This window comes from Euprymna scolopes, chromosome 43, assembly GCF_053919585.1.
Source record: "Euprymna scolopes isolate OS-2025 chromosome 43, ASM5391958v1, whole genome shotgun sequence".
NCBI lineage: Eukaryota > Metazoa > Mollusca > Cephalopoda > Sepiida > Sepiolidae > Euprymna > Euprymna scolopes.
In genome coordinates, this window is record NC_136524.1 from 28214131 (window position 1) to 28240451 (window position 26321).

Consider the following 26321-nt stretch of genomic DNA (forward strand, 5'->3'; position numbering starts at 1 on the left):
CAGAGGAGGGTCTCCTCAGAGGCGAAGGGGTAGAAGTTTAACTATGTAGAACCAATGTGAATTCCTGACTGGTCAAATGAAATAAAGAATCACCATCGATATTTGTAACTGTTTGTCTTCGTGTTGTCATTCAACAATCGAAGGTAATGTGTTAATCATCTATATAATGAACTTTGTATAAAACGCTTCTAAGTAATTTTACCCCCTCCTCCATCATAAATAATTATTGTCCCTCCTGTGTTAAAAGAACTGATCACCCTCTCTTTCCCCGTTATATGTGTTTAAAAGAACCATTCCAGAACTGTATACATGTCATCTACTTCTCTCACTCATCATCGTCTATCCTGTATTGCATGTACTCGTTACATGTCCCCGCCATCTCTCGACATATGATCCCCAATATGAACCATTCGAGCTATACAACACCCGTACCGCGAAGGAGGAAAAGAGCGTGAAAAAAAACGTGACGTCTTTGCCGTTGCGTCCATCGCCAAACCGGAAGTGGCGAAGGTTTAAATTAAGGCTAGTCAATCGAAAAGAAGGGGATGACTTTCGAAAATATCGGCGAAAAAGGCGACCTCTTCCTTTAGAAAAGTTTTTTGTTGAGGGTGAAGGAATTAATGTTTTTAGCCATTTTTTCGATATTTGTCGTCCGAGGGGTCGAGCTTCAAAATGATACCGATCTCATAAAAATCTGTCCCCTCTATCGAAAATTTTAGGCAAACATACATACATACATGCATACATACGTACGTTTAAACAGACAGGTGAGATTTATATTATAGATGAGGGGAAATGTACTATTACTTTTGTTTCATTTTTTAGAGGTTGTAGTGGGGGTTTAATTGGCAACAAAAAAAAAAGCGACCATAATGAAAAAATCACCTATTTGGCTAACTAAAAGTGATGATAGCGACTGTTAACAAATTTCACCGAACAGTCTACACATTATAAACCAAGCGGGTCTCTTTTCATTTTTACCTTAAATTAGCCCAAACCTAAACATACCTAAACTAGCCTTAACATAATCCTAACATAACCATAAACTAAGTTTTAATTTTAGTTCACAGAGTTGGTTTCGTTTCCCATGAAAGTTAATCATCGGCTTAACATTCACAGAGAACCTGAATTGAAACAAGGCAACTGCAAAAAAGGTATGCTCTCTATGCCGTGTTAGAAAGTTACTCATGCCTGAGAGTATCTTGTACCGCTACAAAGCCACCATTCGCCCGTGCATGGAGTACTTTTACCACATTCGGGCTGGCGCATCTGCTACAGTCAAGACAAGACAAGGTTCACAAAAGAGTCGCCAACCTAATAGGTCCCGCACTATCAACTAAACTTTAACCCCTGTCTCATCGACGAAATGTTGTATTCCTGTACCTGTTTTATAAGTATTTTATTCGAGAATGCTCCGACGAACTCCAATCCCCTTGTACGCTCTCAACATAAATACCCTGACCAACCCGACAAGAAACAAAACCCCACCCCTACACTGTAGAACTCCACAGATGTCGGAAAGCCTTGGACTAAAAATAACTTCTTCCCCCGAACTGCTAGACTCTTCCCATGTTAAATAATAATTTCGAAATAATAACGTTAATATTTCAGCGTCCCAATTATTCTTTTGTTTTTTGTTTATTTTAAACCCCACTCTTCCGATGTTAAATAATAATTTCGAAATAATAACGTTAATATTTCAGCGTCCCAAATGTTCTTTTGTTTTTGTTTTTTTTTTTGGGGGGTCGCGTTTTAATTATCCAAATAAACAATTGTTAATAGTGTCTGCTTTTTTTTACATAGTTCATTTCTGTATTACGTTTAAGTTATTTTAAACGCCACTCTTCCCATGTTAAATAATAATTTCGAAATAATAACGTTAATATTTCAGCGTCCCAATTGTTATTTTGTTTTTGTTTTTTTGTTTTTTTTGTTTTTTTTGGGGGGGGGGGGTTCGCGTTAAAATTATCCAAATAAACAATTGTTAATACGGCTGGGGTTTTTTCTTTTTTTGGTTTTTTTACATCGTTCATTTTTGTATTACGTTGAAGTTGTTTTAAACCCCACTCTTCCCATGTTAAATAATAATTTTGAAATAATAACGTTAATATTTCAGTGCGCAGGCTATGCGTGCATGCGCAACCGGATGTCGTAAACCGGAGAGTGGGTTACATACATCGTTACAAAATCATTTGAGTTTTATAATTATATAGATATATACGTTTAAAAAACGGCATTATTTTTGCACCAACCTAATATATAGATAGATTCCAACCAAGAAAACACCAATCCTTCCACCTTTGTTGGAATCGTCGCCTGTGGAATGTGAGAACTAAGCGGCAAAATAAAAGGAGTGAGATGTATTAGAATTTTTAACGAAGACCTGTTGACAAACTCGACGGCAGCGAACGCACGTGAAATGGTGAATTCTCTTAATTTGGGTTGACCGGAGAATTACAATAGAAGACAGTTCTCGGAAATTGCGATTTCTGATATGCGCATGGTGACCTTGCCTCTTCGAAGATTAATTGTATTTGTTTTCCCACGAAATGAAGGTCGCCATGATAGGATGATTAAAATCTCAGTCCAACGATTACCGCGCTGAAAGAATGCAGAAGCTTGTTTGTCATTGAGAAAATGTGTTTTAAAGAATTAATTTTCTTCGTGTATTTATTTATTTGTTTTTTTTTTATATTAATTGCCTCACAGAGAAAGCTACAATTAAAATCATTTTACGTCAGGATTAACAGCTGCCAGTTCCACAGTTTCTTCGTTTCGTTTTAAGTGTTTTCAATTAAAAAAAAAAAAAAAAAAGATAGAAAGAATGAAATCAACAAGAGACATTTTTGGTAATCGATTACCGCAGGCAAAATAACATTTTCTTCGTTAGAATTTTTTTTTAATGTTTTTAATTGATTAATTTAAAAACAAAATAAAAGAAAAACAATAAACTGTACGACCGCACACAACACTCAGCAACGTGTTATCGATTTATCTGCTTACCACTCCGGATTAATACGTGTGTTGATCGAAAAGTTTAAACCTAAATCGAAGAGTCATAGCAGAACATGTTGTTGTAGCATAGCCTCCATGCTTTTACAGGATACAAAATCGTCTTTGAAATCTAGTTGGCGAGAACCTTTTCACCTCCCTGCTCCGTCATTGTCGCAGAAGAGATATTGCGGGTCCGCCCCTATCGTTATTTTCCACATATGACATTCAACAATGTGTTTTTTTTTTTTTCAGTTTATATGTTTACCTATTCAGATTGCGACAAGAGTTTCTCAAAAACTATAAATCATTCCCCTGTACCTAAATTGTCAAAAAAAAAAAAAAAAAAAAATCCCTTACTCTCTGTCTATGCCTATACTGTCATTAATTTCCCTTGCTCTTTATCTGCGACTAAAAGTAAACGAAAAATTCATTAACAAGGCTCCTTTCCTAGAACTCTCCGCCTCTGGAACATAATGCCATGGTGCTGTTTTCCAGCTGACTATAACATGGGCGTTTTCAAATCTGATGTAAATACATTTTTGTTGGGCCGTCCTCTTAATGCTAAATCGAAAAAGACGAATCATATCCCAACAAGTTTGTTGTATCGTATCCTTTCCCGCTTTGATATGGCACAGAACCGCCTTCAAAATCTAGTGGGCGATGACGTTTTTGCCTCCTTACTTCCTCTTTCACACAGAATAGACCTAGCGAGTTTATCTCTGCTCTATCGTAATTTTTATGGTAGGTGCTCGACTGATCTCCAATCTATTATCACCTTTGCAAAGAATTCACAACTAGCATTCCTTTAGCTACAACAACTCTCCAAAATTACTCTCTATCTGTGTTTAAAACTAAACGAAAATTCCATGAGCAAAGTTTCTTTCCTAGAACTGTCTGTCAGTCGAAAACAATCCCGCGGGACTGTTTTCCAGCTGTCGTTTCCAAGTATAATGTAAATAGATTCTTGTCGAGTCATTCTATTAAATAATCAAACCCTACCCCCCCCAGTTCTACCATTACCAATCACCACAGTGTTGTCTTACAGTCTACCTGGCTCATTACCATTTATCATTTAGAACCTATTGAGCCTCGTTAAGTGGTGACGTCCTAGCAAGAAAACAAAAACAAACAAAAAAACATCACAGCTACTTCTTTTAAAACTAAAAACTAGTCAAGGTTTCGGCCTGTTTTCTGTTCGCTACGTCACTTCCCTATCACGTTAGCTAACGTAATCTCTTACAACTCTTCTTCTTAAACTCAACTTTTAATATTTAGAGGTGTGAAGCCTAAGATTTGACAAAATACAGGCTCGAGCAACCATAAATTACTTGCAAAAGAACCGTAATTTTGGCAGAGATCAATGTGTAGTACGTGGGCACATTAAAAAATTAAACATTTGATGAAAAAAAAATTAATACGATGCTCATCTGAGTAAATGAGGTATTATGGTGACTTATAATTCTAGTAAAGAGTAGGGTAGAAATATTTCTAGTTATTATAATGAAAGATGATCAACGACACCAACTTTTTTTTTCACATTTTTCAATGGCCTTGAGCTAAATTTGTTCAAATGTAAATCTTTATACTTTGTGTAAATATATATTTTAACGTGTAGTATCTATCCCGATTCTACATTTTATATGTCCTTTCCTCTTTCAATGTATGAGAAATCCTTCTAGGCCGAGGCATTATTTTATTTTATTTTTTTTTTTTATTTTCGTCCTTAAGATAATCTGCACAATTAAAGCAACATTCTCAGGTCATCTTAGGCACGTATCTCCAGCATAAATTAGAATTATTTTTTTTTTTAACTTTTTGCAGTTTACCTTTATTAGAAACTGTGTTTACCTATAATGACCTTTGCTTGATGACGTCAGATGATGAATTCCTTAACAGTGCATAGTAAATACTTTACAACTATTGTAAATAAATAAAAATTTTGCATGTTTCTTCGTTGTCATGACAAAAGAATGTTACACCTTCATCATCATCATCATCAGCAGCAGCATGACCTGGAGGATAAAAGTTTTACTCAAAGTATCTGAGAAATACCATAGAAGAACACTTTAAGTAACGTCCTAGTCATCTCAGCTATGTCTCTATATTTTTCCCCCGAGTCCTGTAAACCCATTAAAAGTTTCTCCTTTATTAGAGACATCCGTATTTTGTCTAAATCAATACTTGTTCTGCTGAGTAGGTCAGTACACAGGCATAACAGATGTAACAAGAACATGTACGAAACTCTATCTGACAGCATAAGGATGAGTCAAAGTCTTATTTGGAATTTATCTGTTATTTGTGAGGCTTGCAAACCCACTACAATTCCTCGTTTATTAGAACTACACTTAGTCTTGAAGTTGTTAATAGTTCATACAAAAAACACTGTACGAATACTGTGATAAAGAAAAAACATAACGTTTTGAAGATTTTGCACTCTGATATAATTTAATTACCATATACCGTACTAGGTCGCAGCCATGGATTTTTTTTTTTTTTTTTACATAACTATTCTATCTATGTTGTTAGAATGATCGTATTCTATTCTTAAGGTATTGTGGTATTCTTTCTGTTAATTTACTAAATCGTCATGCCGTCTTCATTAAGGATTGAACTCAGTACCCACATATTTTAGTCAACAACAGAGTTCACTTGGCCATATGTCCAAGGAGTTCAAATGTGAACAAAGGCGAAAAATTGATTAAAGTTAATAAGACCCAAAGAATGCAGTGCGAGCAAGGAATAGGAGTGGCTTCAAAATTCCATGACGGGTCCAGATTTTGACACATGGCACCCGAAGAAGGGTAAAAACTTCGAAGCCTTGTGATAATAAAAGTCATGACGAGGAAACTGAAAATTACAAAATAATTTCATTTGATTACTAAAACCTTGGCAGCCATATTCAAAATTTTTACAAATAGAATATTGAAGTATTTTTTCCAAACTCTCACAGAGGGTTCAATCATTGTAGAATAAACCGAAAACTGTTTAGTTGAACAAATTTGAAGCAATGAATATCGAAATATCATGTTATAAAAATATTGTAGGCAAACTTCGAAAATGCAGAAATAACGCATACACTAAGTTTATCCCTACACTTGGCCTTGACTTAAAGATGTCTAGTGAGCAAGTTCTTATACAAAACACTTCTCGAATTTTGTGATAAAGAAAAACATATATTTGTTTCTATGTTATCATAACGTTTCAGACATTGTGTCCTTTGACCTTTTGTCAGACTAGGTTACTATTATGAATGTTTAGCCTAACCATTTAATTCCTCGAAATACACTGTTCACATTGCATTCTCCCGATTTGTGCCGTCGTTTCGGTTAAATTATTAAATTGTCTTGGTGCATTTAATCAGGATTGAACTTAGAACCTCAAAAAAACCTGGATAATTTAACGTGGTCGTATCAGCCTTAGATAAGACGCTATTATTAATGTATATATTAGCAGGCTACCTGGCGTTGACCAGTCGTAAAATACGTTTAAATATGATATTTTAATTCATGCAGATTACGTATTTATTATTAGAGACAATTCTCTATGGACTATTATATTGAATATAAAATCAAAAGAAAAAAAAACAAACATAACTTGAGTACCATCAGGTAGGATCGAAACCAAAACATATAACTGTCCAGCCTCATTCCTAAGCCTCTAAGCCACGCCCATACACATATAAATAATTTTAAAAAATAACGTTGTTTAACCCATGAATGTCGATTTGTACATGCAAGCAAGTCTAGTCGACTACTTCTGTCAAGATCAACTATTTTGTTTTCAATTTTGACCCATTAGCAGCAATTTTTTCCATGTTAAAACCAAGTCAAATGTGTGCTACAGGTCCAAATATCATATATATATATATATATATATATATATATATATATAGAGAGAGAGAGAGAGAGAGAGAGAGAGAGACAGACAGACAGACAGACAGACAGAGACAGACAGAGAATTCCAACTTTTTAGCCAAAATATTCAGAGATGAATCCGGTTGAACACCCACCGACAAAATAAATTATATATATATATATATATATATATATATATATATATATATATATATATATATATATATATATATATATATATATATCAGGCCGCCCGATATTGCTTATCGTAAAATACGCGTAAATATGATATTTTAATTCATGCAAATTACGTATTTATTATTATATAGACAATTCTTCATCGATTATTATGTTGAATATAAAATATAGGTGTGAAATCAAAACTAATCATTATATGTATGATTTGGGTGCCATCAGCTAGAATCGAAACCAAAACATGCAACACTAGGTGTGTCAGAAACTTCGTGAAAAATATTGAATAATTCGAACCCCTGTCTTTCCAAGCTTATAACTACTCGAAAAATGTAATTCAACCCCTAATTTTTTTTCAATTAAAGAGCAAGGATCAAGGTTTTATTTTTTTTTTAAAAAAACGTGATTTAAAAAAGTTTTAAACTTCGGATTTTACAGGTAAATTTCTAAAAAAAAACTATTCTTTTTTTTGTTTTAAATTTGAATATATTATTTATTGATCTTTATCTTCAATTTGTAATATATAAAACTTTGGTGAGTAAATTAATTATTTACTATTTAATAGACATTTCAAAATGGGGGCGTGAATTAATTCGACCCCCTGTCTTTCCAAGCTTATAACTACTCGAAAAATGAAATTGAAACCTTAATTTTTTTTCAATTAAAGGAGCAAGGACCAAGGTTTCATATTTTTAAAAAATACAAACAACGTGTTTTAAAAAACAAAAAAGGTTTGAAACTTCGGATTTTACTGGTAAATTTCTAAAATACAATTATTTCTTTTTGTTTTAAATTTGAATATATTATTTATTGATCTTTTTTTATCTTAAATTTGTGATATATAAAACTTTGGTGTGTAAATTAATTATTTACTTTTTAATAGACATTTGAAAATGGGGGGGCGTGAATTAAAAAAAAAACGTTTGTCTAAAATATTATATTCGGTTTATTGGAAAGAGCATAAAATTTCACATTGACTCTGAAAATATCGTAAAAATTGAATCAATAGAAAACCTTTGATAGATTTTTTTAAAGTTTAAAAATTGAAAAATACTGACCTCGTAAAATTCAATTAATTTCATTACTGTTTTTTTTTTAATAAAAAAAAATAATATTTCTATTAATTTTCATACAACTTTAATAGTTTATTTTGGAAGTATAATCCATAAAGAAAATAAACAACCCACTTTTAAAATGTAATTACGAGTTTTTTTATTATTATTATTATTAATTATTATTAATTAATTATTACCCATTAAATTAATATTACCCATTAATTTATTATTACCCAAATAAGCTTGAAAAAAAGTGCTTGAAATGTGCCAACATTATGACGAATCGCATAAAGTTAAATTCAGACGCCATTTTGTTTTCCATTTCGCTTATTCAGATAATTTTTACACATGTTTCCATTCGTAATACCATATGGATTTCGAATTATTTCATAACATATTACACAAACAACAAGATAGCATTATTTTAATGTCTATACGGAATTTTTCTCGCATTCATATTCCGGAAACGATTTAATTCTCCAAAGTTTCTCCAAGTTCTCTGGATTTATTGGAACAATTATTTAAAGATTGGAAACGTGTCCTTGCGTAAAAATTTAAAAAGTAGTTAGGAGTGAAGATTTTAAAGCAATGGTATATACTCTACCTTCGCAGTTTCGTGTTAGGGGTGTCAAAAATGCCTACAAAAATTCTGATACACCTAATGCAACACTCCATCAGCATTCCTTAGTTGGAGAGCCACGCCCATACGCTAAGTTATTTCTTTTTATTATGTCATATGTTCCTAAAGAAATATGACGAGAATTTTTTTTTTTACGATAAAGATCGAAAACTCGTGTTTTTTGTTTTAAATAATGCGGTGATATTTAAGTACTTCTGACATGCCAATTAAGTAGATAGTATTGCTTTTAGTTGGAATTGACAAAAAAAAAAGTCAGTAAATATCATTTATTTTTTTTATTTTAATTGATTGTTTTTCGTTTTTTCGAAATTCGTTATTATAGCGAAGTTCCACCATGTTTACTTATTTGTTTGTTTTTGTTTACTTGTTTTTTTTGTGGGGTGAGGGGTGCGTAATTTTTGGTGTATTGCCTTTTTAAAACCTAACACGTAAATACATGATAAGATTTTTGTGCCATTTTGTTTATTTTATTTTTACAGGCAGTTTTACATATTGGAGCAAAAAACTGGATAAAAAATCAAAGTACTTACGGTAACGATTGGTCATTACATTAATTGAATGAAGAGTTTTTAATCATAAAATACTGTTTAAAACTTAACACACACGAAGTGTAACGTAAAAAATGTGAATTGCCACAGCCACATATCCTAACGATGTTTATGCATATAATACAAAAAATTACAATAACAATATTTTAAAACCATAAGACAACAATAATCGACAGGCAAGACCAAGAGAAAAGACAAAAGCAAACAAGAGTAAATTAATTTATAAATACAACAAAACAAAGCATGTGTGTGTGTGGTGTATTAAATGATCTACCTGGCTGACGTTAAAGAACCAGCGAAAAAATTCCGTATATACATTACAATGCTTTTATGTCGTTGGGTGTCTTACATATTCTTAAATGAAGAATTATTTTGATTGAATATGTATTTAATTTAATATCACCCATTAATTAAATATTACCCATTAAATTAATATTACCCATTAATTTATTATTACCCAAATAAGCTTGAAAAAAAATTGCTTTAAATGTGCCAACATTATGACGAGTAAACGAACTCAAATCGCATAAAGTTAAATTCAGACGCCATTTTGTTTTCCATTTCGCTTATTCAGATAATTTTTACACATGTTTCCATACGTAATACCATATGGATCTCGAATTATTTCATAACATATTACACAAACAACAAGATAGCATTATTTTAATGTCTATACGGAATTTTTCTCGCATTCATATTCCGAAAACGATTTAATTCTCCAAAGTTTCTCCAAGTTCTCTGGATTTATTGGAACAATTATTTAAAGATTGGAAACGTGTCCTTGCGTAAAAATTTAAAAAGTAGTTAGGAGTGAAGATTTTAAAGGAATGGTATATACTCTACCTACAATCAGACGAAAATGTCTTTTATTAATTATTAGCGGGGTACCCGGCGTTAACCGGGTGTTTAGAGGTGTGTATGTGGAGGGTGGTACATCAAAACAACTCTGTTAAAAAAAAACGTTGGCCGGGTGTTTGGATGTGTAAAAAAAAAGTTTTAGTAGGAAGGTAGACTCGAACCCGAAGCCTTGACGCGAAGGTGGAAACGAAAGGGAAAAACACCAGACACCTAAACATTTCGGCCACGAGGGGAGAGGAATTGAAAGCCGTATCAATTTAACGTTTATAAAGTGAAATTGACAGGTGCGAGAAAGTTAAGTCGCGTGATGTTTGACCTTATTATGGTCTAACTACGTTTGGCGCTGCAAGCCAGTTTCTATTTCCCCCGCCCCAGCATTCGCTTTTTTATACTGAAAAGCATAACGAAAACACGGCAATCGAAAAAAAATCTCGAAAATAACGGGTAAAAGTCGGGCAAATTGAAGATAGACACGACCCCCCCCTCCCGTTCTTAACTCGTAGATATTATGATTTAGACAGCATATAAAAAGTGTTAAAGAGGAGTGAGCCGACCGAGAAGGCTGGCGAAAAAAGCCTTTGGCGGACATACACTAACACACTTTTTCGCTTATATATAGATTTGTAAACATTCAAATCATCTTTCTTCCTCATGTATTTTCATAATAATTATTGTTAATGTTTTTGAAATACGATACAGAGAAAGAACTGAATATAATTCACATGATAACTTCCCTTTAATACGTTTCAGTGTGTAAGTGAAATTGTCTACACTGTGACAGTTTTCTTAGTCGGAATAACTACTTCCCGAAGTGCTTAAAATTTAAATATTTTAAAGAAATAGTGGAAGGAATAAAACAAGAACGAACTAGGATAATTTGAATCAACTATTGATGTATTACACGGAGTGTCTAATTGTAAAGATAAGATTTGTAGACATCTGAGTGCATGCATCTTAGTTAACCTCATTTAGTCGCTTGCATATCCATGATTAAGTATATTAAAGAAATTCGTTTTCATAATTTTTAAATAGAAAAGGTAGACTTGTAATATCAATGTCAGAGGGAGAAAAACTCCACTTTATAGTTAATAAATGTCCACAAATACATTACAGACAGGAACACTTACATGTTTTAATATTAAGTGCCATCTTCTCAAGACTGATAAAGTGGCATGCAATGCAACAGATTCTGCGTATATGTAACAGACATAGAAAATATATATGTAACAGACATAGAAAATATATATGTAACAGACATAGAAAATATATATGTAACAGGCATAGAAAATATATATGTAACAGACATGGAAAAATAAACTAAACAATGCAATATCAAACGAAATCATAAAAATGAATAAAATAAACGGAACATAAATTACAACTGTTTTCTTTTATACATAACTAGCGGGGGTACCCGGCGTTGCCCGGGTTTTTAGAGGCGTGGGGGGGAGTTAAAGTGATTACAAAGCGAAGTAATAGTCCTGTTTAAATATTAGGCATTTTTTTTTTAGATTAGGTCCACCTCCACAATTTTCTTTTAAATGACGACTTTTAAAGGTTTTCGACTATGCTGAATACGGAAATCGCATTGAAATTTTGCAGAAAGAAGTAGTTATCGAGATATAAAAAGTTGTTTCATGCATTGTATTCTTTTGTGACCATCTTTGTTACACACGTAGATTTGTTTATGGCGCGCGTAATACAGACGGTCGCCAAAGAATACAATGCATAATACAACTTTTATATCTCGATAACTACTTATTTCTGCAAAATTTCAATGCGATTTCCATATTCAGCATAGTTGAAAACCTATAAGAGTCGTCATTTACAAGAAAATTGTGGAGGTGGACCTAATCTAAAAATTTACCAAATATTATAAAAACAAACAATGTGAAAACTTCTAAAAGAAAAAATGAACGGTCCGGCGGTGCCCGGGTGTTTGAAAAACCAAAAACGGTTTGAGGAAGGGGAGGTTCGAACTCGAATACTTGAGGCGGAAGCGAAAATAAAGGGTTATGAATAAACTAAAAAGTGAATTAGGTCAAATATCAATCCCGCAGTCAAGTTTGTTTTGGTTTAGTTTCCCAACATGTCGGTCCCCATAAAAGATAGGGGTCTCCATATGAAAGCAATTGTCTGATATAAGGATTCCACCGCATTGATCAAAAGTTGATTGCTTTCTGGACGTTCCGGCACAAAAGCCGAGAATACACCGTTTGAATTTAGTTTCACTTTATTCATACTAAAAAGCAGGACAGCGAAATAGCGCGATTTTTATAAAAGTCGATGTAAATAAATCTAGACTCGAAACACGTTCCCAAACCCTAGATATTATTACCTAGGGGGTATATAAATACTTCTAAGCCATAGTACCCCCCCGAGAATCGCGGCGAAATAAGCCTTGTCAGGACATACATAAAATGATCACACACATTTTGCCTTTTATATATATATATATATATAGATAAGCTACACCTATCCAGCGTTACCCAGGGGTGATTAGCGTGCAAAAAAAAAACAGAAATGTACTTTGGTGACTTTAACTTCAAAAAAATATTGTTGCTAGGGCATATGTAATGGTAAATATATGTTAGAATAATGCGCTATCAGCATTTATCTTAAAATCGTAAAATCCCAGGGAATCGCGTAATTGGAAGATGGTCCAAAGTAATCCAAAAGGATTTCTGCAATTTGGATTACTTTGGACCATCTTCCAATTACGCGATTCCCTTGGATTTTACTTGTGGAAATGGAAACTTAACCAACTTTTTTGGATTTTGATTTTTAATTTTACAGTTATACGATATTGTACCCTTCACCATTCACGTGAAATCACCTTTTTCTTTACCTTATCCCCTTTCCTTTACTATTTGTTACCAAGTAAGATCTATGACATTTGTAGTTTCATCAAATACTTTTGCAAGCAAAATTCTTCCCTCTGATGAGAAGGAAAGTATTTCTTCGAAGCTCTGCGGATTAAGAACTATCCACTGATTTTGTGCTTCCTTTTTAAAATTAAATATGTTTTTAACTCTTTTACAGTGTGTTTTAACATGTTTTATTGACTATTTGTTCTTATATATATATATATATATATATATATATATATATATATATATATATATATATATATATATAGTAATGTGATTGATAATTTAAAATTCAAATTAGAATTAAGAATTAAAAATATGTTTCATAAGAAGGAACAACAACAAAGTCAACAATTTGTACGATCGTTTCAGAAACGATGTTTTTATTGTGATAGACATTAAGCCACGGACAATAATTTTGACATATAGTTTTTTTAAACAAAGTCTCCTCATCAGCAAAAGTATTTGGTGTTTTTTTTATATGTAAAAGACACCATAAATAAACCTAGCAATTTTTAAGTAAGGCAGATGTATCTTTTAATTGTTCGCCTTTAGAAAACCATAATTATTGTCAAAGCATTCATTTGAATGTTGATTATAGTTAGATTACACCGAGCACTGTTCTTTTCTTGTATTTTAATTAAATTAGTAATTTTACTATCACATTAAAATACACTCTGCTCTTTAGACTACTGTTCTTACCCTTTAATATATATATATATATATATATATATATATATATATATATATATATATATATATATATATATAAAGACAAAATAAAGGTAAAAGACAAACTAAAATAAAATACTATAAAAGAAAAAATATAAATATCTATTTGGCTTTGAAATGTAAACTATTGATATATATATATATATATATATATATATATATATATATATATATATATATATATATATATATGCTCTAAAAGTGTAAAGCGTGCACGCATTGAGCTTAATAAATCGTGCTAATTGGAACATATATATATATTATATGTATATATTTTATACTTGAAAGTATATATATACACATATATATATATATATATATATATATATATATATATATATATATATATATATATATATATATACATATATTATATTATATTATATTATATTATATTTTTAAAATAATATATATGCCGCTCCCTATATCGGATAACAAATTGGTTAAAGGGAAAATTATTCCCAACTCGCATTTAGGTAAAAATGCACTTTCGTAAATAATTGAATTTATTCAGAACGTATCGCAAAAACAAAAAACATCTATCTATCTATCTATCTATCTATCTATCTATCTATCTATATATATATATATATATATATATATATATATATATATATATATATATATATATATATATATATATATATATATATATATATATATATATATAAACATCAGAAAAACACTAACGTGAATTAATCTACGTTTTAAAAATATTAATCGGGGGTGCAGTTTCAATTATATTAGCTCTATATATGTATTAAGTACTTTTGCAAAAATATTAAGAATTCCCGTTTCCGGTCGGGTTATACTATGTTGTATCGATAATAAATTTGAAGAATTTTAAAGAGAATATGTAACAGCTGTTTCTGTCTGTCTGTCTGTCTGTCTGTCTGTCTGTCTCTTCCTAGCTTTCTCTTTCTTTCTCCCACACGCACTTTTTCTCTAATTCATGCGCAAATTAGGCAAAAAAGGGGGAAAAAGTCATCAGCAGTTGACTGAGATTTTTTATCTTTTTTTAGTGAGTTTTTTTTTGTTTGTTGTTGTTGTTTTTTTTTTTTTGTTTGTTTGTTTTTTTGTTTTATATGAATTTGAATATGTAAGTTTTGTAAGGTAGTTTCGGAATTTTAATTGAACGGACACACAAACAAAAGGAACGTTATCATTTTATATAATAGGAAGGTTCTTAAAATCATTCGCTAAACAATAGCGTATCATCAACAGCCGTTTCAACCAATCAAGACAAGCATGAATACAACAATACTTAAAGTAAAAGACAAAGAAAAACAACTTCTACGACAACGAAAATAACATTGATCAACGACAAATCCTTACGTAATTCTCTCTAATATCTTCATGAAGATAATCGATGCCTGGAAACGATAAAGAGAAATATTATAATTACACATATAGACATGGATTAAATCGATAATGGATTTGTGAAAAAGAAACAAACAATAAAGAAAAAATGAATAATAAAATCGACCGATTTTATACACATTTTATATTGTTATTTTATTATTATTAATATTTTTATTTTTTTTACTTTTTGGTAAAAAAATTAAAAAGAAAAAAAAACTGCTTCTCTTAAGATGCGTGTAATAAGCAATTGGGGATTATTCCCCTTGCTGGAATCTCTCTCTTTCTCTTTCTCTTTCTCTTTCTCTTTCTCTTTCTCTCTCTCTCTCTCTCTCTCGCTTCTTTTTTTTCTATGTTGCTGATAATTTCAGATGCTTCATAATGTATACAAATCATTATAATCGAAATAAAGTTCCATAGGTTGTATTATTTTTAGATGAAGATTGATAATTTGTATTGTGTAATTTATTTGGAATTACCCGAATAGCTAAGAAAACAAAAAATGGGTGAAAATAAATAAATAAATAAATAAATACAACAAAAAATGTTATCAAAAACAAGTTAAGTAGTTACTCTTCTACTTACCTAGATAATGATAATCAAATTTTATGAAGAAGTGAGGTATTGTGTCTTTATTTTTATATTAACAAGGAGAAACAATACAACTCGAATTACCGAGATCAAAATCAACGTTATTCTCGCGTTACCTACGCACAGTTCAAACATTTCAAAATAAAACCGCTAGAAACAACGCGCGACTCTATACAAACAGACTTCTTTCTTCAAAATTACAACATGGCAAGGAAAAAGAAAAGAAAAAAAAGAAACAAAACAACACACTGAAGATGGAGTATACCTCTGATATATATTTGTGGTAAATTTCAAACAAGTAAAATATTTGTTTATTTTCCTAATATTACGTTGTGATTTGGCTTTCAAGCGCACTTGATGCGTATTTTCTTTTATTCAAATTAAAACAACGTTTCTATTGAACTCTCATCCTTGAAATAAAATAAGTTTTTCTCTTCACAATTTTAGAGTGTTATATTTGCGTAAATGTGTTTCAGCTTTGTGTATAGTATGGCGTATTTCATACTTAAAATGGAGGAAGATGTGGTAAAGTCAAATAAGTAATATAAAGCATCTATTTTATCATCACAAGAAGAAAATTCCGGCGTATAAAACCAGCAATATGTTCTTTCATAAGACAGGGGCGCGTTCGAAATAAATGTGTATTTTCAGAGCGCAATTAAGCCATGATACTTGACTTTTGTACGTTTAACTTAATTCAAGTGATTATGTAAAAATAATTTTATAAAATCAATACTTGGTTCTTTAATATGACAGGGGAGCAGTTGGAATGAATGTTTTTGTTTAGAGCACAATTGAGCCATGATACTTGACTTTAGCATTTTAAACTTTAATTCAAGCCATTATTTACAGATAATTTTATAAAATCAATAGTAGATTCTCTACAGTGCAATGTCGACTACAATGTATTGTGGACTAAGTCACCGTGGGGAGGCATGTGAAGCTTCTTCCCGGTATACTGCGTTGAGATGGATCTTTAATTAGGGCAGGAAATCAATCGATTTGATTTTTAAAAATGGGCGATTTAACCTATTTGGATGACAATAAAAGCATGGGAGTGTGGAACATTTGTTGATCCTCATTCAATCCCGGACAACGACGAGTTTCCCTGCTAGTATATATATAATTTAACAAGGATTGTGTCATTTAACAAGGATTATGTCATTTCGAACTGAACTTCTCCTGTGCAATGAGAAATTTAAACAATAATGGAATAATCAAATAAGCTGTAGAATTATTTCGAAATACGAGATGAGTATTTTAGATGGGCTGAGGAAAGGCGAATAACGTAAATAAAGGGTGCGAGGAATGGAATGGTATACATAATTAAAAATGGAGGCGGAAAGGAGAAGAATGACAGAGGCAATTAGAGGGGGGAGAGAAACGGAAAAGAAAAGTGAGGAAAGAGGTATTATGACAGTACAATGTATTTTTGATTACTTTCATTTTAATAATAATAATAATAATAATAATAATAATAATAATAATAATAATAATAATAATAATAATAATAATAATAATAATAATAATGAAAACCTGGGGAGACTTGTTGTCACTCAGCTTCCAGGGAACACTACAGGCTGTTTTCAGGGAAATATCTCTGAAGACCTATGTGAAAGCTCCCTGTGCGCCAATAATAATAATAATAATAATAAGAAGAAGAAGAAGAAGAAGAAGAAGAAGAAGAAGAAGAAGAAGAAAAAGAAGAAGAAGAAGAAGAAGAACAACAACAACAACAATAAGAATGCTGGTGATGATGCAAACAACTGCATCTTGAACACTCAGACAAATGGTACAAGCACAAACCAGCAGCAGTACTTGAAAACGCCAATCATAAAATCCTATGAGACGTGGACGTACAAAAAGGTAAACCCATTCAAGCTAGAAGACCAGATGTCATAATAATTAGCAAGAAGGACAAGTCTTGTCATATCGTGGATCTCGCTGTTCCAGACCACAGGATGAATATCATGGAGACGGAGAAGTGAAGCAAATACAAGGAACTGGCCAAAGAGCTAAAAGGGATATAGAAGATGAATAAAGTCAACATAGCACCATAAATAATATTAACATTAATTAATTAATCCCGAAAAACTGGACCAACACTGTGCAGACAGACGCAACAAATATCTTCACTCTCGGTAACTTCGTAATTTTCGCATCCCTTATTTTGTCCTTTAGTCCTCACATTCGATGAGCAATGTTTCTGATAAAGAGGGAAGAATTGCTATTTTAGGGTCTGAATCTAGCTATCTAATACTTATTGTTGTTGTTGTTGAAGTTGTTTTTATTGTCTCCTTCCTCAAGTGGCTTCCTGCCTTGTTTGGAGCTATTTTCAAAAAAAATTGCGAGAGTCATTACGTAATCTACGTTTTCCCTTTACAATCAGTCGAAACTTGTTTTCTCTCTAAAACCTATTACCATAAGCCTTTTAACAATTTCCTTTAGACGTTTCTTCGGAGGAGGGTCAGATGAAATATTTAAAGAATCATCAAAGCTATACAGACTTCTGATTTTCAATGATGGCCCCGTTTAGGCATATCCTTTTATTTAGTGCCATCTGCACATTAACATCTTACTAGAATTCCGAAATATCAAGAATTTTGGATTTTCTTTCTTGATCGCAAGACATTTGTTTATGAAGTAATATCGGGTTCGTTTCCGGCCTATTTTTTTGGAGAAACTAACTTGATTTTCCGCAATTGCGATCCATTACCCCACACACTCTTCGTCAGCCAGACAAATTGATTTTTTTTTCGTTTTTTTTTTTTTTTTTGTTGTTGTTGTTGTTGTTGTTGTTGTTGTTGTTGTTGTTGTGTCTTTAATATTTAAAAGATAAATAAATATTTTTTAGAATTTCCAAGATATTAATGTACATCTATCTCTATGAATAAATCAGTCCGGTTTAATGATTCAATAGCCCTAACTTTTTTTTTACAAAGGATTCAACATTTATCAAGGCCCAGAGGCCACTCGAGGATAAGGGTTAACAAGTATACAGTGGTCAATGGGACAGTGGCGTAGTAATTGTTAGTAGTGTAAATTTGGTAAATTGGATTACTTAAGGGGAACAGCTCATCAAGAACTTGTTTATGTTGGACTTGAAGACGACCATATTGTAGTCAACTGGAAAGCAGGTAAACGGAAGAGAGTTTCACATGTGTGCAGTTCTAAGAAAGAAGCTTTATTCATGGAATCTACATTTAGGTTTAGGCACAGATAAAGAGTGAGGGAAATTATTGATAGTGGTTTCATCTAGAGGAGTGTTTCTCGTGAACGTTTGGCGAGTGCGGACCATAGATTTGAGCTCAGACAAGCACTTGCCATGAAAATAAAGCATAAACAGGCTCGCAACGTCTCTTCTGTGAGAAAAAGTTTGCAGGGAAGAGAAAAGGGCATCCCCAACTAGGATACGAAGTCTATTTTGAACTCTGCCAAGGCAGGATAAAGCATTCTAGAAGCTCCTGTCCATCATTGGACGTACCTGGCTCTTATATCAGTGGAGAATTGCATCGGCAGTAAGATATTTACTAGACACAGCACGCAAGGCTTGTATATATATATATATATATATATATATATATATATATATATATATATATATATATATATATATAAATCTCCGAAAGATCTACATGGTCAACAACTGACGATGCCCGTTTTCTATTTAATAATTTAAATGAAGGTTTCTTGTTTATTTTTCACTGTTATTTACTTAAATTCTCTTTTGTAATCGTGGCTTTCCCTGCAGTGATTCGGTTCATGCGAATGTAATGTTGAACTTAAAATCACTAAGAATTAAAACTGCATTTTTGTTTTAATTAAATGGTGTTTATTTGCTTCCCCACGAAAGCAAAATGTGACACAAGGTCGTTTTTAATGTGGGGTTAAACCAGCTTCCCAAAAACAGGCACTGGCAGTTGTAAAAATACAATTTATCTTAGTATAGAAGGGTTTCACCTCCACTGACAAAGGACAAATTAACGTAAGTGTTGCATCAGAACAGATACTACACTTGAATCTAAGCCCAAAGGCCTTGTGTGTGCTAGTGCGACACTGCATGTACATAATTATGTACCTAACTCAAACCGATGAACGTAACTGCTGTCGTTTACTTCCCGTCTCATTTCTCTCCCGCATCAAAACTACCTTGTGCTATATACCACCTGTGTGAAGTAGTAGGAGTGGATGGATAACGAAAATTGTTTATTTTTGTTTTTCTTCCCCCCCTAACCCTAACCCCACCCCACCTCGCTATCTCCTATCTCCACTTGTTGCTGGGGTGCATATGAAGTGAAGCTTGTACGGAACGCGATTTTTTTCTGCGCCTTCAATCCGTCGAAAACTCGCCGCCGCCAACTCAGCCTTCCCCATTATGCGTTCACCTTCGTCGACATCACCACCTCGATCACTACCACCACTACCACGACCACCATCACCACACTTCACGTGACGTGCTCTTTTCGAGTGACGTTTCAAGCTGACGTCATGGACCGAAATCGAACGGAATCGAACGAATGAGTTCACCTCCTCGGCTGCCAGCCAGAGAAAAAAAAATCGATTTCTTCGCACATTGAAAGCAAAATAAGATGTCGACTGACTATGTTATTGATTTTTTTCAGGCAAGGGAATCAATGTGTTCTCTTTTTCCGTGCGTGTGTGAATTTGTTTTATTGTCCCCCCCCTTTCTTTTTCTACTCTTTTTATTCATTTTGTTTATTTACGGTCTTGCTTCTCCCGCTTCTCTGCCCATTTTTTTTTTTTCAATCTCATAGTCTGTAGAACGTAAGACGAAAAACAATTGGTCAACATTCCATTTGAGTTGAAATTTCCTAGTTAGAAGTTCAATCCTAATAGAGAGGTTTAATCTCATATCAAAATATCAAATTATCTACAAATTTTATTTATTTGACGTCATATTTCCAACTAGAGATCTTAGTGTATATGCAGTACAAGGTAAATTAAATTTAGTCGATTAATATCGTGTTTATCCAAGAAATTTGGCAACTGTACAATATCATTTCATTCAGTGCTTCGATTGACCTTTTTATTCCGCGTCTTTCGCAGGCTTTATTATTTATTTAAACGTCGCTATTGGCCTGCTTTGATAGGCGCATGCACGGATCAATGTCATCCAAGTGTTTATAAACAAACGTTTCTATACAAAAGCAACTATTGGATTCCTTTGTTTTTATCTTTTTGTGTGACCAGGACTGGATAATATCATACCTATTTCATGGACTTTCGCATAGAGTTGTCGCCGTTTATAATATTCTGCAATAATAATCAAATATATTAACAGAATTATAGTGACAAAATAAAGCAGTTCATATAGTTTGGTTGTGAAAGAAGCGAAAATAGTATTATAAGAACGAAATATTATCACTCACAACTACTGTACAATACAGATATTCGATATGCGATCTTATATCGGAGAATATATATATATATACTATTTTTTAAAACAGTAATCTACGGACACGCGTGTTTCGGAGCCCTACTCCTTTTCAGCGTAGATTACTGGGTTTGTTTTTTTTTTCAAAATAATAAATAAATAAATAAAAAAATACGTCCAAATAAAAAATGGGGGACTTTCTAAGAAAAACACCGGAACTCCAAGGTGGGGACGTTAACCTTAATATCGTTTAAAAAGTCAACAACAAAAAACTATATATATATATATATATATATATATATATATATATATATATATATATATATATATATATATATATATATATAAACATTGTTAAAGATAAAAGAGAGCTTTTATTTAGTTATACCATTACATAAACCGAACTCTCTCTCTCTTACGACCCAAGTTGCCATCCCAATCTGTTCCCTAACCAAAGTAATGATCTCATTAGCCAGTATTTACCTAATAAATACGGTGTTAAATCAACACCAGAACTACTAAAAATTCTAAAAGCCAAGCAACCTGACAACGAAGTCATCGCCTCTCTCGACGTAGAAAGGCTATTCACAAATATTCATGTAAAAAAACAACTTTGACATAATCCTTAACAGCATATAGAACAACCCGTCTCTCCCTCCCCTTAAAATCAACAAAAAAACTTAAAACTGAGGAGCGTGTTTAGTACTAAATAAAATGGGTTATTTGAACTCAGATTGAGGCCGTCTCAACGGGTTCCATCCTCGGTCCGCTATTTAGCGAGTTCTACATGAGTGACCTCGAAAACTATATATTGAATAACACCAGCAAACCCTCTATGTACTGTATGTCAACGATATTCTCATCCTATTTGATAACAATGAACAAATACTAAGACTGATTGGTTGGTTGGTTGGTTGGTTTTGTTTTACGGCATATTAACCCTTTTCAGGTTATTTAAAGCTGAATCCAGCGATTTTGAAGAAAATTTTTTTAATAGAATATGTTTTTTTCAAGTTAGTTTCTATTTAACCCATAGTTGGGACCCTAACAGGTACTACCACTCCGGGTCAGAGTGGACCTGGGAGCAATGGCAATTAAAGGGTGGCTCCACACTCTCCAGATCCCACAAGCTGGGGCCTTTCCACCGGATATAGTTTAAGGTCATATCCAGGACCTACTAAGATTGAAGTAGCACTTTCAAGATAAGTCCATACTTAAATTCACAATAGAAATGAATGTTAATGATAAAATTCCTTTCCTTGGCGTCCTCATTGACACTTTTAACAACACCTTCAACACCTCCAACTATAAAAACCTTCTAGCCTTAACTCCTGCCTCCTAAATTTTAAGAGCGAATGCCCTCATCGATATGATAACCATATTCAAAAATCTTCTTAATCGCGCCAACCTAAAACAAAAAACATTACTACTCGAACTAAAAATATCAAGCAAGTTTTCATCAATAATGGATTTCGAAACAACATAGTCGACCAGCAAATAAAATCAGTGCTCCAGAACTTAAAAAAAAACACTACCATAAATAGTAATACCCCTTAACATGAAAATCCCAATATTGTAACTATGGTTATATATAACCAATGTAACTATAATAGCAAAAAAGCAGTAGTTACGTTGGTTATGTCGGTAACACAACGACCAAGCTATACTGTCGCTTTGCCCTGCATAATGCAGAATCTAGTGCTATATAAAACATTTATAGAAAAAGCATAACTACCCCTCCGAAGTTAGAGAAATTTTTGTCAGCAACACACAAATAATACATCATGAAACCAACGTTAAAAAATTTTAAATGTTGGAAGCTGTATATATAAGAACTCAGAAACCTATCCTAAATATGGTTACATAACAATCTAGCCAAAACATTTTAAAATGCCTATCGTAACCCCCACCCTATATATTAGTGATGGGACGATTTCAAATTTTTTTCTCGATTCCGATACAATCACCGATTCTGTTCTAAATTCTTAATTCCGATACAAGTACCGATTCCGATTCTTTTAAAATTTCTTAAAATTTTATTAAGGGTTCAATGCTTTTTGAAAATGTTCAAATGACTGTACTCCACCCCGTGTAATGTCCGTATGTATTTTGCAAAATGCAAAAATACATTGGTTGGTGGAGGTATATTACAACAGTAGATCTTTTTAAAATAGCTCTCTAATATTTTTCTTTATAATTAATTGAAAATTGTGAGATATTTGTTTTCCGTTTAAAACAAATCTCATTTGTATTTGGTCATCGTTAATGCCGTTAGAAATTTTCTTAAACAATTAGAAAGAATCGAAGACAACGACAGTATCTAAACAAAATTGAAACATCTTGTCTGGAGCCTTAATTTTTGGTAATGCCAAGTATAAACTACCTGAAAAAAAGCTCAGCGATGTTTACAGTAATCTATATATATAAAAGCAAAAATATGTGTGTATGTATGTATGTGTGTTTGTATGTTTGTATGTGTGTTTGTGTGTCGCTAAAAACTTTCGACAGACAGAACAAAAATTAACAAACTTGGTATCATATTGAAACTCTATCCTTCGCCCGAAAAATATCGAAAAATTGGCCAAAAACGTTAATTGTTTCACCCTGAAATAGACAATTTTCTACAGGGGGGGTCAACTAAACGATCCTGTCATGACGACGACCGGTTCTACGCATGCGTCAGATGACGTCATGACCTGATTTAGTTTAAATAGTTGAAGAACTGACTAAATTTCATGTACGTCGGTTTAGCTCAGTTGGTTAGAGCGTTGGTTCATTATCTAAACGTTTTGGGTTCGAATCGTGGTGTGAGATATCTTCGTTCTTTTTTTTCGATTTTTTACATTTAAATATTTAACCAGTGTTATTTAAGCCATTTTCACGTAACGTTCGTTTTTCTGTTTTTTTTTTGTTGTTGTTGTTTTTTTTTTACTTCGCTTATTCTTAGGTTTTCATTAACACCCCCACCCCCGACCACACACTCAAAAACACCCGGGTACCCACCGATTTTTTAAATTTTAATATCGAAACAGGCTTATTTAGGCCATTTTTCACGTGTTTTTTTTTGTTTGTTTTTAGTTTTAACGTTCATTTTTCTGTTTTCTTTTTATTTTTTCGATTTTTACATTTAACATCGTTCGTTTGCCTAACGTTAGTTTTTTTTGTGTTTTTTTTTCATTTCTTATTACCCCCCTCCCCCGGGGTACGCCCGCTTCGTTTTTATGTTTTCTTTTTTTACTTCGCTTATTCTTAGGTTTTCATTAAAAAAGCATACACACCTACAAACACTCGGGCAACGCCGGGTACCCCCCCCCCCGCTGGCGCCAATGCTCTCTAGAAAGCGATGTAACGTTTGGCCAATGTCGGCATACCGTCGTCATATCAGATGGTTGCTTTCATTTTAACACGATACACTCCCCTAATAAACGGGGAGAGTTGTTTTCCCCCAAAGTTTGGTAAAAACAAACAAACCTCATTAAAAAAAACTGTCCCGCAGAAAATGTTAACTGCTGAATGGCTATTGCTTACGTCGTCGTCGTCGTCGTCGTCGTCGTCGTCGTCGTCGTCGTCGTAACGCTCGCACAAAATGTTAACTCTACGACTTCCGTGCGGGCACTTGTCAATTTTGTTCTTACTTAAATAAATTCAAACATCTTTCAGAAACTCATTCTAGCTGGCCGAACAGTTAACGGTTCATGCTTTTTTTTTCACATTTTATTTTCCAACTTCGCCTCAGGGCTTCGGGTTCGATCCTACCAACTTACCAAAACTTTTTACCCCTCCCGTTTCTTTTTAATTTAAGAGCACACACACCTCGAAACACCCGGGCAACGCCGGGTACCCCCGCTAGTTCACTAATAAAGGGAAAAAACTTGACTTTCAGAATCAATATTAAATCTGAAAGTGGAATGTATAACTCATTCTGTGGTCCTTATATTTAAGTTGTAAATGAACAACTTCTAATAAATGAATTGGTGTTTGTTTCATTTTCTATTGTCGAGAAGAAACTTTAAAGAATCGTTTTGGAATCGGAAATTACACTCCAATTTTTTCTATACTGATTTCGATAGCCCCAAAAGTTCCAATTATTCCGCCGATTCCCGACTTCGATTCCAATTTATCGTTCGAACACTAAAACACTCACACACACACACACACACACACACACACACACACACATATATATATATATATATATATATATATATATATATATAGTATTTAGTATATATATATATGCATATATATGTAATATTTACTATATATATATATAATATTTAGTGTATACATACATACATACATACATATATATATATATATATATATATATATATATATATATATATATATATATATATATATAGTATTTATTTATGTTAAAAAATACTTTGTTTCACCCTGTCTAGGAGGGAGAGGTTCGAAGTTTGTTTCCGAGTAAAGAATTGGCAAAAATAATCCATGCTCGAACAAATAATGGATTCATAAATATATGGAATATTGGAAAATGTGAGAAGTTTTCTAACTTGGTAAAGGGGGTCTACCTTCTTTGTGACAGAATTAGAAGCTCATTCTATGTACTTATTGTTCGCTAGAGTGTTTGTCCGAGAAGTTTGAATGTGGGATTTTCGGGTGTTATTAGCCATGACAATCGGTGTTTGGAAAGATTTCATATTTTTGTTAAAGGGGAGGTGCTTTACCTTAAAAGCAGCCAGTGTGTATTTGTGTGTTATAGAAATCGATTGACCAGTGACATAGTGGATAAAGTTGGTTAAATTCAGTTGTAATTTACACTCTTCTGGTGGTTGAAGGTTCCAACATCAAGGCGGGTAACACTCCAAATTCAACTGCGAATTATTTAGAACTTTTACCATGGCTGAAGGAAGAGAGCATGCTACCCAAGATGAGAAAATTAGTCCGAATAATCCAATAAGACTTATCAATCTGCATCTCAAAAATTCGGAAACAAAATACAAATCGATATGTTAAAAGAAAATTCCAATGTTTAAATAAAGATGACATTTTTCATGGAATTTGAAAATACCATTGAATTTTGTTCGATTCCATCTGAGGGTCATCAGAGGCAATTATCAGGTTGGGTTCATAAAATAATCTATATATACAAGGGACATTTCAAAAGTAATTCCTCCAATTTTTATTTCGCCTGGGTGGATTAGAGGAGTTTGTAAACTGCATTGTTATGATGACGCAACTTATGCATTCATGACCGAAAAGT

At 32.7% G+C, this 26321-nt stretch overlaps 1 protein-coding gene across 1 annotated transcript in view; it reads right to left on the reverse strand.

The window, feature by feature from the left end:
- The window catches only part of LOC145268257 (neuroendocrine convertase 2-like), a 328833-nt gene that overhangs the window by 147017 nt on the left and 155495 nt on the right, over positions 1 to 26321 (reverse strand). The window contains exon 5 of the mRNA XM_080123602.1: positions 15079 to 15116. Within this exon, the coding sequence (XP_079979728.1) occupies positions 15079 to 15116 (38 nt within the window). The remainder of the gene's footprint in view (positions 1 to 15078; positions 15117 to 26321) is intronic.